General features: G+C 42.9%; 1 protein-coding gene across 1 annotated transcript in view; it reads left to right on the top strand.

Annotated features, from left to right (window-relative positions):
* The first annotated feature begins 879 nt into the window (after positions 1–879).
* Positions 880–15,881, top strand: part of LOC143297822 (dehydrogenase/reductase SDR family member 6-like) — a 44,989-nt gene continuing 29,987 nt past the window's right edge. The window contains exon 1 of the mRNA XM_076610331.1: positions 880–1,507. Within this exon, the coding sequence (XP_076466446.1) occupies positions 1,449–1,507 (59 nt within the window). The 5' untranslated portion in view covers positions 880–1,448. The remainder of the gene's footprint in view (positions 1,508–15,881) is intronic.

Raw genomic sequence — 15,881 nt, 5'->3', positions numbered from 1 at the left:
ACATACAGTTCAAACAATGTAACTGAAGCAATGAGTAATGATGAACAGCAGAGATATGTGTGTCGTATCTGTGTATAGTGTTTTGTTTGTGCTACTCCTGAAGGTGATATGGGTGTATTAGGTATACCTACCTATTTTGTTTATCAGGTGTTGACCGTTATATTTAAGGTGAACAGATTTACAGGCTAACACTGTGTCAGTGTGTGTTGAGGATTTTTCATGTGAGTGCACATGGATGTAACAATAGATAGTTATGGGACACATGTTTGACATGTTGGTAGTTGTGATCCCATGTGTAGTAGTTGCGTTATGTGCCAGTGGTATACTTTGTTCAAAGTGGGAATACATTTTGTAATATGGTTAATAAGTTAGTAAACAATGAGAGCACTGAGAGTCAGTCTTGTGTTGTTATACACGGTTTACTTATTTTACCTCACATAGATCTCTGTGATAAGAGTGCATACTGTCTGACATATGGTGAAGGGTACTGATATGTGTAAAGGCCAGACAACATTGATGGTTATTATATCAGCCGTTCATGCCAGTGATATCCAGAATGTTTTGAGATTATTTCTTTTTCTCTCTCTCATTTTTTCCTTAGATTTGCATTGGGAAAGACACGAACACAACTCCGACGACAAAGGACACACACACACACGCACGCACGCACACACACGCACAAGCACACACACACACACGCACGCACACACGCACGCACGCACGCACACACACACGACATTCTCGCGGACACATCTGAATTTGACATTGACCTTGCTATTTTACATCATAAAAAGAGAACACGAACATGGCTTGACCTTGTTATTTATCCTTGTCTGTGTCCCTGTGAGGCAGCAGGAGGTGTGGGGAGGGGTATGGACAGGGAAGCCCTGGAATGTGGACTGACATGGCACTGAAACCTGCTGGCCGTAGTCACTGTGCCTGAGTTCAAATGGACTAGCGGCACAACCTTTCTGTGACGTGTGTGTGGTGTGTGCGTGCTTGTGTGTAGCAGTATGCACACAGTAGGTCGTGAGAGTCGATCTCCACTGTGCCAGTATACTCCTTTCTATCTCACCACCCAACGATTGGAATTGCTGATAAGTACCCCGTGAAAGACCGGTTGAATGCCTTCCCCCACTCCTCTGTACACCTGCCAACCACAAAGGCCAAACAAAAGCCAGCGCAGCATGTCGGTCTGACATTCAAAGAGAGAGAGAGAGGTACCGTGTGGCGGCAGCTCACAAGACAGACACACAGGGCCTCATGTGACTTGAGCACAGAGGAGTTGTTGCGGTACAAAATGTCACAACGGTACAAAATGTCTCAACTACGATTTTTGTACCAGTGTGCGCGGTACAAAATGTCACAGCATTAAAATTTGTCACGATTGTGACATTTTGTTCCACATTGTCGTACATTCATGTCAACTGCGGTACAGTTTGTCACACATGTATACACTGTTTCCGTCGGGTCTGACTCGTCAGTTGTGCAAAGTGCAGTTGAAAAGGTGAGTAAACAATGACCACAGACACACATGGCCAAGAGGTTAATATGCCTGCCTGCGGGGAGTGGAATCCTCCAAGTTTTGAAGATGAGTTCAAGGGTAGTGAATGGAAATCTTTGAGAAGTTTCTAAACTACAAACAGTAAATGTAGGTATTGCTTTACTTATACAAATGCATATTTTTAGGTAAAGAACGTGACACAGCTTACAAAAGTAGCATTTATTAAGTCAGCAGTCATGTCGGTGCATGAAACTGAATAATATAGCAGCTTGCCAGGAAATGTCTGTGGTAATTAAAGGAAATATGTTACTGCGTTAGAGTTGAATAGCAATCGATGATTGGGCATTGTTATACGCGCTGTTTCTAGATAAAACTACTTCATAAGACGTTGAAGCACTGCATCCACTGAATCAACTATCATGCAGGAACAAAAAATAGAATGATACGACAGTTTTGAAGATTAGTTCCACTGTCATGATATTAAATCTTTGTGAGAGGGAATGAATGAAAAGATGGGAGTAAAAGTGTGGTTTTTTTTTTTTTATAGGTTTCTTTACTGTAAACACTTTTAACTCATAACATTTAGCACTTCCAATCCGCTCCACGGGTTAAAAACGAGTTAAAAGGTGACCAAGGTAATGAAAGGAAGTTTTTTGATTGTGATGAACAGTAAGCCACAAACAACAATAATGACTAAAGTTTTCCACATGAAACAGCACGTATCTTTATAAAATAACGGTGCATTTATCAAATCGACTGTCACGTCGGAGCATCATATAGAACAAGGCAACAGTTTGCAAGAAAGTATCCAGTATAATAAAAGGAAATCTGTCATAGATGGGTCTGAGTTTGAAAGTAAAGCACAGTAACAGCGAGCACTGTTTTTACTGTTTCAAAACGTTTTAAAACATTACAGCATTTCATTTTATGAAATCAGCTATGAACAGCTTTGGAGGTCATTGGTATTTAACAGAAAATCTTTATGATGCCACAAACAATAACAGTATTGACGTGGCAAAAACTATACCATTGCATTTATCAAATTAGTTCTAATGTAGGTACATAACAATTAATTATACAATAGCCTTGAAGATGAGTTTTAGAAGTAGTTTTAGCTAGAAACAGCATAATGTAGTAGTTATTGTTTGATTGACCACAAACAATAAAACTGGGTAATGTTGTACGTGCAACACTGCATATTTCTCGGGAAAAGAATGTGACACCACGTACGAAAATAGCATTCATGAAATCAGCAGTCATGTCGGTGCATGAAACTGAATACTACAGCTGCTTGCCAGGAAATGTGTAGGGTAACGAAAGGAAATATGTTAATATGTTAGAATTGAATAGCAAACAATAATTATTAATATATGTCCTGTTTCTTGCCAAAAATTACTTCGTAAGACGTTGAAGTACTGCATCCATTAAACTGTCATATCAAAACATAAACTAGAATGATGAAACAGTTTTATCCCACGGTAATGACACCACATTTTTGTGATATGGGGTGGGGGGAGGAGGGGGGGGGCGGAGGATGAATGAAAATATGAGAGTGAAAATTTCAATGGCTTTCTTTACTGTAGACACTACATAACTCATTGCATTTATCACTTAAGATCTGCTTCATAAAAGAATTCACTGGTCCCAAACAGGATTAATGTTAGCCAGGATAATGGGAAGGAAATCTTTGTGACTGCAATGAACATATAAGCCACAAACAGCAATATTTGCTAAAGTTTTACACATAAAACGGCACGTTTCTTCGTAGAATAACGGTGTATTTATCAAATCGACTGTCACGCCGGAGCAATGTATTGTGATTTGATTTGGGCATTTTGATATATGTGACTAATTCCGATTTGGTTTATAGTAGTGTGATATGGTTTAAAGTTTTGTGATGTTGATGCTGTGACATGAGATTCTGTCATTTTGGTATTGTAATTATATATATATATATATATATATATATGCCGTGTTGTGCGTGATTGTTTTGTGTGTATATGTTTGCTTTGGATGGATGTCAATACATTTTAGTGAATAAATTCATGTTTGAATCGTGAATCTGCGCAGTTAAGCATGTTTTACATGGAAAGGCGCCATATCAATCAGATTATCATCATACGAGGGAAGATTTCCCCTGACTTACTTTCGGTTCCTGTAGGAGACTGAAATTGCACATGTATCAATATTCCACAATATTCCACGTGGTAATATGCATCTCTGAACTCATAATTTGTGTGACTGTTTTGTTTCTTCATCTTGACAGGTGGTCAGCACATCTGTCTCTGACAGCACATACACTCATTTTCTAGTAAAAGTGTCTGTTAAACTATTCAAATACAATCAAAGTCACATATCAATTTTCAGTTCCCCTTTTCTGTGTTACTTCTGTACATGTGTAGCCGGGTTGGCTACAATCTTTATTCGGGGCCAGCTTAGCAGACGACTTTTGTGACTCGCCGAAGGTAACTAAGGAAGTTTGTAAATCGGTCACAAGTTATCTCCCTTTACAGGGAACCGTATGGTTTTTTCATCAATTTGTTAAATTACAAACACTTCCTTACAGATGAGATTATAGTTTTTATGTTATTGGACTTCAGAAAGATCATACTTTTTGACTGTAATGATATCATTTGGCCAGGTAGCCTATAACTTTTTAAAACTAATATTTATGTGAATGAATTTTGGCGCGATCTTCGAAATCCACTCAGTTGAAACATATAAAATACCTTCGTTTTCTATAAATCGATATAGTTGCTATGGAATTTAGATTGTGCATTAAAATGTAAATGATTAAGCTTTCTTCTCGTGTACCGCTTTCCGTGTACACCTAAGTTATAGGCATGCGATGGTACGAAATGTCTGACAGCATTTCGGCCCCACAAAACTGTCTTCTTCAAGCCACTTGGAATTCGTCAGTGCCGATTTGAGCAAAATATGTTTTTACAATACCTAGACATTTTTATAGCGTATCTTGAAGATGTTTGCATTTCTGTTATCAATCTGATTCGTATCATACATGTATAGTTGTGTTGTAGTTGGTTTAAACGAAGTATTTCATTGTCGATCACGAGTGCCAAAAGCACCGCCAAGCGGTGCCGACACGGGAGCTGTCCGTTGAGTTTTCTCTTGAATTTTGACATAAAAAATCTTGACTCTAGAAGCAGATTCTATAGATGAATTTTATATAGTTGGAAATTCAGGATTTTCAGTTACTTAACTGTTACAATTATATTACATATCGCGACGTATTAATTATTGTAATGTACAGAAATGATACATGAACTCGTTAAAAGCTCGTTCATTCAGTGACTCTTTTTGTTTACAGTTTTTTTACTACATTGTTTTTTGTAGAAAATGATTTAGCTTAAGAAAATGCTCGTCTCTTGTAGTTTTGTGTGATATATAATATGTCTATGTTAGTTCCCCGAGCCGAATGTCAGAAGCCGCTAAATTTGGTCAAACAAACACAAGCTTGGCCCCTCAAGGCTCGCGGAGGGCCGGTTTCGTGAGTCGCTTCGCGGCGCTGGCTTTGCGGTTCGGCGGAACAGAATATAAGGAGTAAGCGAGTGCCAGACAAAGAGAGAACTCTCCTGGTCTGGAAGAATGAAAGCATAAAAGAAGAAAACCAGCGCACTGCCTTCCCGAGTCTACCTTGCCTGGCCGCGGCTCTCTTCTGCAAACACCTTCTACCTGTCTTCACCTTCTCTAACACCACCTTACCACCCCATCACACATGTAAACGTCCCCCCAAAATTATACGTCAACAAATCGTGCGGATTCAATGTGGGAAAGCGTAAATCGGTTTAACAAACAGCCTTCAATTGTGTGTGTGAACACAACATCATTATTATGGTACAAAAATTCTCTGGAGATAGTAATAAGCTGTTAGAGTCAGAATCTAACATTTTAGGTCAAAGTGATCACAAGTCATTTTCATTGACCGCTGGTCATCTGCATTGTACAAGGCACAGTAGTACACTGGGGACAGTAATAAGCTGCTGTTTAGTCAAAATCTGCTATTTACATCAAAGTGACCACTGGTCGATGGCACTGGTCATCTGCTTTATACATGGTGCAGAAATTTTCTGGTGACATAAATAAACTGTTGAGAGTCAAATTTTCATTTTTTTAAAGTCAGTGACCAGTGGTCATTGTCACTGACCACCGGTCATCTACATTATACAAGGTACAGTAGTACTCCCGACACACTAATAAGATGTTAGATAGTCAAAATCTACAGTTTCGTCAAAGTGATCTCTGACCTATGCTGGGATATCAGTTTTAAAGTCTTTGGTTTAACTTAGTTGGGAATCAAACTTCGAAGCTTACACTCCTTAAGCAGACACCTTAATAACTAGGCCATGTGTGTCTGTGTGGTATTCAATGAGTCTCCCGTCGGACCGACGGATGAGTAGGCAGGCAGGCTTATCTGTCGGTGTGTGTTCTCATATGGGAGAAGAGGCCGATTCTGGATGTGCAGCACTCCCCACAGGTGTTGCAAGGGAAAACGTCTCCAGAAGTTGAGCCCTGCTTCCTTCGCTCACGCTTCTCCTTAATGGCCAGCGTTCTCTTGTTTTCAAACGTCTTTATGCCACTAGAGCACAGCATCCTCCAGCGAGAGCAGTCAAGGGCATCAGTTTCCCAGGAAGCAATATCTATGTCACAGGCTTTGAGGTTTGTCTTCAATGTGTCCTTGAAGCACTTGCAGGGTCTTCCAAGTTCGTGGTGGCCTTCCTTCAGCTGGTCATACAAGAGCATATTTGGGATCCTGCTGTCTGTCATGCGGACAACGTGTCCTGTCCAGCGTAGCTAGCACTGGATCAGCAGGCTTTCAATGCTGGGCAGGCCACTCCTCTCTAGGACCTGGAGGTTGGAGACCTTGTCTTGCCACTTTATGCCGAGGATCTTTCGTAGGCATCTCTGGTGAAACTGCTCAAGTTGTTGAATGTGATGGCGATACGTCGTCCATGTTTCCCAGCAGTACAACAAGGTGGTCAGCACAACAGCTCTGTAGGTTTTGATTTTGGTGCTGAGCCTCATGCTTTTGTTGTTCCACAGCCTGTTGTTGAGTCTGCCAAAGGTGGAGCTGGCCTTGGCGATGCGCATCGTCACTTCTGCATCAAGGGCTCCGTTGCTGCATAGGGTGCTGCCCAGGTAGCAAAATTTGTCGACTGACTTGATCTCTGTGTCATCGATCTTGATTACAGGTGGGGGGGGAGGCACTGGCGTTCTGTGAGCTAGCTGGTTGGTTACATGGTGAGTCCAAAGCGTCTGCAGGAGGTTGAGAACCTATCCATAATGAACTGCATGTCCTCATGGGTGTGTGCAGCAAGCGCGCAGTCATCAGCGAAGAGGAACTCTCTCAACAGTGCCTCAAACACCCTGGACCTGGCGTGGAGTCACCGCAAGTTGAAAAGTTTCCCATCTGTGCAAAACTGAATGTAGATGCCCCAGTCACAGTCTTGGAAGGCGTCAATCAGCATGGCAGAGAAGAGAATGGAGAACAGTGTGGGTGCCAGGACGCAGCCCTGCTTCACTCCATTTACCACAGGGAACGAATCCGACATGTCAGTATTTTCCTGTACTCTTGCCTGCATGCCATCGTGGAATGATGCAATCAGCTGGATTAGGCTCTCTGGGCAGCCAAACTTTAGGAGGATCTTCCACAGACCACAGCGGTTCACCATGTCGAAGGCCTTAGTCAGGTCTACAAAGACCATGTGGAGCTCCTTGTTCTGCTCACGGCACTTCACTTGCATCTGGCGTATGGAGACATGGTCAACCAGTCTGTTTAGTATGATGCGGGCGAAGATCTTGCCAGCGATGCAGAGGAGAGAGATTCCATGGTGGTTATCGATAGCAGGATGTTTTGTCTCCCTTCCGTTTGTAAATTTGGACAATTGAAGCATCCTTGAAATCCTGGGGGACCTCCCCTCTCTCCCAGATAGACTGGAACAGGGCAGTCAGCTTGTCTGTCAGCACCTCGCCTCCATACTTGTAGATGTCAGCCTGGATTCCATCCGCTCCTGTTGCTTTTCCTGACTTTGTCAGCTTCAGGGCCTTCTGGGTCTCGGCCTTGGTGGGAGGGGCAGCTAGCGAGTCATTGACTGGTAGCTGTGGGAGGGCTGCAATTACCTCGTCAGATATGGACGAGTCCCTGTCTAGGATGGTGTTGAATTGCTCTGACCAGCAGGCAAGGATGTCTTTCTTGTCTGTCAGGAGGGCGGTCTGGTCCAAGGCTCGGACAGGGGTTGATCCTGTGACTCTCGGCCTATACACAGTTCGGAGACCATCATGGAAGGTCTTCATGTCGTGAGCATCAGCAGCGAACTGAAGTTCTTCGGACTTTCTCTCCCACCAGGTGTTCTTCATCTCACGCAGCCTCTTCTGTACGAGTTGCCTGGTTTGCAAGAACTGGTCCTTCTTCCTCTGGCAGTCTTTATCGGAAATGTGATCCTGATGCCGTATATGCAGTGTGTCCAGGAGCTTGGAGATTCCAGAGTTGTTCTCGTCATACCAGTCTTTGTGGCTCCTCTGTACAAAGCCTAGTGTGTCAGCTGCAGCTGTGTACACAGCATCTCTAAAGGTGCTCCATACCTCTTCTACATCAGTCGATGCAGGAATTTCTTGGAGAGCTGCTTGGATTTGCTGCTGCAGCACATCGTTGGTGATAGGGAGGCGGTGGATGTTCAGCTTCCTAGGGGGTTTCTGCCTGGCTGGTTGGAGCTTGCATGCAAGTCTGATGTTCATCTTGCTGCACACCAGGTGATGGTCCGACCAACAGACTGCTCCTCTCATGCAGCGTGTAATGGAAACATCACCTCTGTCACACCTGCCGGACAATCACATAGCCCAGCATGTGCCACTGCTTATAGCAGGGGTGCATCCATGTGTTCTTGTAATTGTCCACTTGTTTGAAGAGGGTGTTGATGATGGTCCGCAGTCCATGCTGCGCGCAGAGCGAGAGCAAAAGCAGTCCGTTGGAGTTGCACTTGCCAGTGCCGTGCTGTCCTAGGACTTTTGGCCACGAGGACGCAGGCATTGAAATCCCCAAGGATGATCAGCCTGTCCTTTCTGTCTACCGCTGAAATGGTGCAGCTGAGCTCCTCGTAGAAAGCTTCTTTGATGTCATCAGGATTGGTCATTGTCGGGGCATAGCAGCTGATGACTGTGGAGAAGCGATCCTCAGACAGCTTTAGACGCAGGGTCATCAGCCTATCGTTTATCCCACGTAGAAGGCTGTCAAGCTGTCGTGCAAATTTGGTTCGTAAGGCAAAGCCCACGCCTGAGGTTCTTGGGGTGTCATCTGGCTTCCCAATGCAGTAGAAGGTGTAGCCCCCTCCAACTTCCTCCAGCTGGGTTTCACTGGCAAACCTGGTTTCGCTCAGGGCTGCTATGTCCACCTGGTAGCAATCAAGCATTCTAGCAATGAGTGCTGTGCGCCTTTCTGGTCTGTCGTTTCTGTCTAAAAGGGTGCGAACATTCCAGGCAGCCAGAGTCAGGGCATGACTCCTGGTTCTTTCTTCTGTTGTTTTTGACCGCTAGCAAGTAGGTGCGGTTTCCTACTAGGTACTAGGCGAGGCAGGCTTTGTTTAGGGATCCTTTTATCTCCCATTCCCCATGTGGGGAGAGCAGTGCTGTCCCTAAAAAGGGCTGCTCTGAGACTGTGGGAGGATACGGGCGCCTCATCTGCCCCAGTCTACGGCAGACGACCATCACCCCACAGCCGCCTGCGTGCAGAGTCGTGATTAGGAACTGCCAGTAGCATCCTCTGCCTGTCCCCGTTACCACTTCTCCATCACCGCAGGGCTTGGGAAAGCTGGGTCTTGAAGGGCTAGCTCGACGTTCCGACAATAGCCTGGTTGCCTGACCAGCACAGGTGACTTTTTTTTTTTTTTTTTTTTAGTGAAGTGGAGTTGTGCAGTCCCTTCCCCACTCTGTCGACTACCGACGCTCACTGTGGTAGTGGTCATTGTTTATTCACCTTTTCAACTGTACGTTACACAACTGACGAGTCAGACCCGACGGAAAACGGTTCATTTCTGTGTGACAAATTGTACCGCAGTTGACATAGATATACGACAATGTGGAACAAAATGTGACATTTTTCTAACGCTGTGGTATTTTGTACCGCGCATACCGCAATTACGACATTTTGTACCGTTGTGACATTTTGTACCTCAACGTTGCAACAGGAAACCCTTCCGTTTTGTGAATAATTCATGCAGCGAGTCTTGTGCTGCGTAGCTGGCGAGCACAAACAAGTTTTGTTTGTTTTGTGTGTGTGTGTGTGTGTGTGTGTGTGTGCGTGCGTGCGTGCGTGCGTGCGTGCGTGTGTGTGTGTGTGTGTGTTGTCAGTTTGCTTTTTCCAAATTGATCACTATAAACTGCTCTTCAATGGGGCACAGAGAACCCATTGCTATTGATCAGTATGGTATTGATGATTTATTTCCAAGAGCTGAAACGGTGTTTCCAATGCATTTGTGAAAAGTTGTTTACGTGCTTTTTAGCTGACGTGTTCGGATGGCGCACATGTCAGTGTGTGTGTGTGTGTGTGTGTGTGTGTGTGTGTGTGTGTGTGTGTGTGAAGCACAGAGAGAGAGAGAGAGAGAGAGAGAGAGAGAGAATTTGTGTGTGTGTACCTATGTATGTGTATGTTTACGTATCTGAATGTATTGTGTATGTGAATCTGAATGCGTGTATGCGTGCATGCGGGTGAGAGAAAGACAGACAGACAGAGACAGAGAGAATGAACGAACGAACGAATACAGGCCATATAAGGCCCCTTATGCAAACAATAGTTCATTGATACAACAAATATGACATTGAATATATCAGAAAAAAACATACCACACGTGTTACGTACAACTAATAGACCGAATCTGAAATGCCTCATACTAATAAATGGTAAATTCTTCATCAGCATCTTCATTCACAGAAGTCATGAGCAATATTAGTTTGAATGCAGAAGGGTGTCTTTCAAGTTAAACTTCTTAGGGATTTTAGTTTTCTGAGATAATCAAGGAAGAAACAACAAAAATATTCTTCACTTCCACCTGTGTCTGTACAAGATGAACAAATGGGATCACTTTTCAGTATGTGGTCTTTAACGAAAAGATGAACAAGACAAGCCAAATCTAAATCTGTCATCGTGAATTTTAAATGTTTATCCATTTTCATTGACATATACGTTGTAATACAATGCAGCGATTTAAACTGTCGATACAAATGAAATATGTTACTGCCTTGAATGTGAGCATTCCATTCTTGGCATCGACGATCAATAAGTATGTTTCGAAAATCTGCAGAAATGCAGCAGTTATGTTCCCAACACCCTGATTAATCTATGCACATCCCAAACCTATTTCGTGTAATTTTGCTTTTATTTTAGTCGCCCAGAAGGAGGAGGAGGAGGACAGAGACACAGTCCCTTCTTTGTTTCATAACATATTTTGGTAGAAATTTTGGTCAACGTTCGACGCTTCATTTACAATTTATTTATTCATCAAAACTCTCTTAAAATAGTTAAGAGTTTTGTAGAATTGTCCAGTTGATACTTGAATGAATTAGCAAATGGTTAATTTAGTTGAGGTGGCAGTTGATTCCATCCATTAGCAACTCGATTACTGAAGCAAAGCTTTATTTCTTGTATTAGTATTTGAACGTTGTACACAAATTTTTCCATCAGTATTTCATGTGGAACTGTACTGATTGAAGTGCAGAGGACTTATCCCAAGACACATCAACATGACCATTGAAAAGTTTGTATGTCTCAATGAGATCACCATGTACCTTTCTACCCTCAATTATCCTCCTTTCTAATCACATCACTCCAGTTGAACATATAAAATTTTAATTGAAGTGATTTAGCAGCTCAGCTCAATGTAGACTATTTGTTATTTGTTCTCCTGGTTATTGTTTAATCTTTGAATTATTAGTAAATTATTGAGAGGGCCATCTTTGTGAGGACAAAGTGCTATTTCTGTGTAATTGAGAGGACTTATCTTTGTGAGGACAAAGTGCTATTTCGGTGCAATTGACTGATAATTTGTTCTCGCGTTGTTGTTTAATCATTGAATTATTAGTGAATCACAGAGAGGGCTCAAAATGTGTAGAGCACTGAGTTAAAACCACGCTGTGATGACCACTGGGTTATGTAATGCCCAGTGGGTTATGTAATGCCCAGTGGACCCACCTCGAGTGGCTGGCAGGCAAGCAGGCAGGCAAGCAGGCCAGATTCAGAAGAGTGTAGATAGAAATGTGTATATGAAAACTGGATGTTAAAACCATCCAGTCAGTCAGTGTAAAAGTCAAAGTCTACCAGGTGTTAAAACCACCACTGGTTATTTTAATGGAGAGCCTACAAGCTTCAAAACAGATAAGTAATTTTTCTGTGATTTTGATTAATAGTTTGTCATCAAGTTATTGTTTAATCTTTGAATTATTAGTAAATTATTGAGAGGGCCATCTTTGTGAGGACAAAGTGCTATTTCTGTGTAATTGAGAGGACTTATCTTTGTGAGGACAAAGTGCTATTTCGGTGCAATTGACTGATAATTTGTTCTCGCGTTGTTGTTTAATCATTGAATTATTAGTGAATCACAGAGAGGGCTCAAAATGTGTAGAGCACTGAGTTAAAACCACGCTGTGATGACCACTGGGTTATGTAATGCCCAGTGGGTTATGTAATGCCCAGTGGACCCACCTCGAGTGGCTGGCAGGCAAGCAGGCAGGCAAGCAGGCCAGATTCAGAAGAGTGTAGATAGAAATGTGTATATGAAAACTGGATGTTAAAACCATCCAGTCAGTCAGTGTAAAAGTCAAAGTCTACCAGGTGTTAAAACCACCACTGGTTATTTTAATGGAGAGCCTACAAGCTTCAAAACAGATAAGTAATTTTTCTGTGATTTTGATTAATAGTTTGTCATCAAGTTATTGTTTAATCTTTGAATTATTAGTAAATTATTGAGAGGGCCATCTTTGTGAGGACAAAGTGCTATTTCTGTGTAATTGAGAGGACTTATCTTTGTGAGGACAAAGTGCTATTTCGGTGCAATTGACTGATAATTTGTTCTCGCGTTGTTGTTTAATCATTGAATTATTAGTGAATCACAGAGAGGGCTCAAAACTATTCTGAAATATTTCAGAATAACCTGCTATGAAACAATACCCATATGCACCCTTCCACTGGCAAAGAGGAGACAACCCAACAAAAATCCCCAATCCCACGGCTTTCATACAGTACCTATGGGATGAATGGCTGTTGGGTTAAACAGTCACTAACTGTATGCAGTCTGGCCTTAGGGCGACACCAGGCTGACGGACTCCACACAGATGGACATCCATTGCCCTTCCCTGATAAGAGGCTCTGTCAGGGTGACCGAATATTTTCCCTCACCACATAGAACACCCTTCTATGGATACAAAAAAAAACCTGTCTCGCGTGCACCTCGGGGATCAGCTGCATAGCACGAGACATAAAGTCAGATCCCCAAAACCCCAAAACAGGCGTGGCAAAAGAGGTGGGAAAAGATTGTGCTTAGGTAGCAGAATGACAAAAGCAGAGCGGCTGTCAAAGAAATTCTTTAGAATCGGCAGTTGGAATTGTTCCAGCGCAAGAATGAGAATCTCAACAATTGAGAAATTGGCATATGATTTTGACATTCTATGTCTCCAAGAGACCAGGACAAGTGCAGACAGACCAATACATTTTGAGAATTTCACAGTCCTTCAAAGGAATGAAGGAAGAGGGGTAGCAATCATACTGAACAAAAACCTAAAAAACAAAGTTTCCACCATAAATCTAGAGAAATGGTGTAGCAACTCATGTGAATTAGTGGGGGTGCGTCTTGAAAAACCTGACGGAGTTCACAAAAGCATCGTGCTCATCAATGCCTATGTTCACCCAGGAACCTGCATAACAAAAGAGGATTGGGCCTTTTTAGAGGAAATAGAGAACGAACTTGGAGACTCGGTCATTATCTGTGGAGACCTTAATGCAAGATCGAAGTTATGGGACCAGCGGAACACCAACCCACAAGGACTTGCACTTGAAGGAATGATAGGGGAAATTCTTCTTAGCCCATTAACAACCACATCCCCAACTCGCCTTGGAACAAGACAAGGGGACAGTGACAGTGTGATCGACATCGCTCTAACATCTCCAAAATTCAGAGCAGAAATGAATGCAGAGACGCTTCCATACCAAGGCAGCGACCACCTCCCGGTAGCTTTCAGTCTACAGAAACTGTCAGATAAACCCTGTATGAAACTGCGTGATCCATTTCAGTATGAAACCAAAGAGGCAACTGTCATCGAAAAATTAAGACGCAGAAGAAACAAAAGAACGGCACTGAACAGGATGCAAACTATTCAGCCCCCATGGTGGAATACCGACACAGAGAGAGCCTGGATAGAAAAACATGCGGCTGTCAAACTTTGGCAAAAAGAAAGAACAAAACCATCTCCGGACAAAGATATTGAAACAAAAATGAAAGAAAAAACCAAACAGTTTGAAGTCATTGCTCAAGAGGCCAAAAATGACAGGTGGAAACAGTTTTGCGAGACACTCAGTTATGACACAACATTGACAGAGTTCTGGCAATTTTATCGTCGCATGGAAGGGAAAACGTGCACAACAACAACCCCAGAGATGTTAGACACTGACGGAACCAAGCTTAAGACAAATGAAGAAAAAGGATCTGCTTTGCTCAAACGTTTCATACAACAGAGTGATCAAAGAAACTTAGATGAGAAAAAGAAATATATTGAGGAGTTAAACCAAACCCTTATGCAGACTGGACCTGATGATGACTTGACAATGGATGATCTAAACGAGGCAATAGCTAAATGCAAGAAAGAATCGGCTCCTGGCCCAGACAAAGTTCGTTACTCAGACATCAAGGAGCTATCGGAAGAAGACAGAAGCAAACTTTTCAGTCTATATCAAAACAGTTTCCACAATGGACAAGTGCCGGAGGACTGGACACACAGCTTCTTAAAACCCATACCAAAACCAGGAAAGGACCATCATCAGGTAAGCGGCTACCGGATCCTAACCATGCAAAACATTGCTGGAAAGCTCATGGAACGCATGATAGCCAGGAAACTTGCAAGGGATCTTGAACACAGGCACATTCTCCCTTCAAATCAAGGTGGTTACAGAACAGGCAAGTCCACATGGGAAAATGCAGCTGCTTTTGCATATGAGGTGTATGAAGGATTCCAAAGAAAAGAAGAAACACTAGCAGTAGCAATTGACCTTGAAGATGCCTACAATAAAGTCCAGTTTGCGCACCTCATGGAGCTGCTACTAAGTTATGGAGTAAGTTTGACACTGACAAGATGGATAGCAGCAGCGCTTCAGGAAAGAACTGTCGTCCTACGCCTCGGAGATTGGATGTCTGCACCTTCTAAACTATCCATGGGACTGCCACAAGGGTCTCCGCTCTCTCCTGTCCTCTACAATGTCTACACGAAGGGCCTTGCAGACTTAAACAACAATGGAATTGCTCGGGTGCTTACCCTTGCGGATGATGGCCTGGTCTTCAAAACTTCGAAAGATGCTCAGGAAAGAACTGAAGCCGTCCAGAAACAACTAAACAATATTGCTCAATGGTGCAAAGACACAGGATCTTCCATCAATCCAGCGAAAGCCCAAACGTTGCTGTGCACCCTTAACAACAAAACCGCGAGCAAATCACCACCTTCTGTGTCATTCGATGGAATTCAAATTGAGAAAACTGAATGCCTACGCTACCTAGGAATACACTTCGACAGGATGCTGACCTTCAGAAAACATACGGAAAATACTGTTCTCAAATGCAAAAAGGGCCTTTCAGTCTTAAAAGCAATGGCAACCAAAGGAATTGAACAACGCCACCTCTTCCTGCTATACCAATCACTCGTCCTCAGCATGATCGACTACGGACTTGGGCTTACAACACCGTCTCAAAGCAACCTCCTAAAATTAGAAAGAGTACAAAATGAAGCTATGAGGCTGATCCTTGGAACAACAAAAGACACGCCCACAGAAACCATGCGATACCTGCTTGACCTTCCTTCAGTACAGGCCAGAAACAAGTTAGAACAGGTCAAGACCTACTTCAAAGCATTAGAAAACCCTCAAAACCCACTGCATGACGCAGTCAAAGAACCAAAAGGCAGCCGTCTAGGACGAGGAAGATCATGGATGGGACAAGCAGAAGACACAATCCAGCTAGTATGCCGACTACAAGACCTGAAAGAAACAAAAGAATGGGAGAAAAACCCCAAAAACCTCAACCATCTATTCAACACAGTCATTTCACCCACTCTAGGAAGACATTGTCGGGAATGGCCAGAGGGCAAAACAGATGCGGAAGTGAAGCTACTC

Source organism: Babylonia areolata, chromosome 23, assembly GCF_041734735.1.
Source record: "Babylonia areolata isolate BAREFJ2019XMU chromosome 23, ASM4173473v1, whole genome shotgun sequence".
NCBI lineage: Eukaryota > Metazoa > Mollusca > Gastropoda > Neogastropoda > Buccinidae > Babylonia > Babylonia areolata.
Note: the sequence above shows the minus strand (reverse complement) of the source record. Positions and strands in the feature narration are given on the sequence as shown.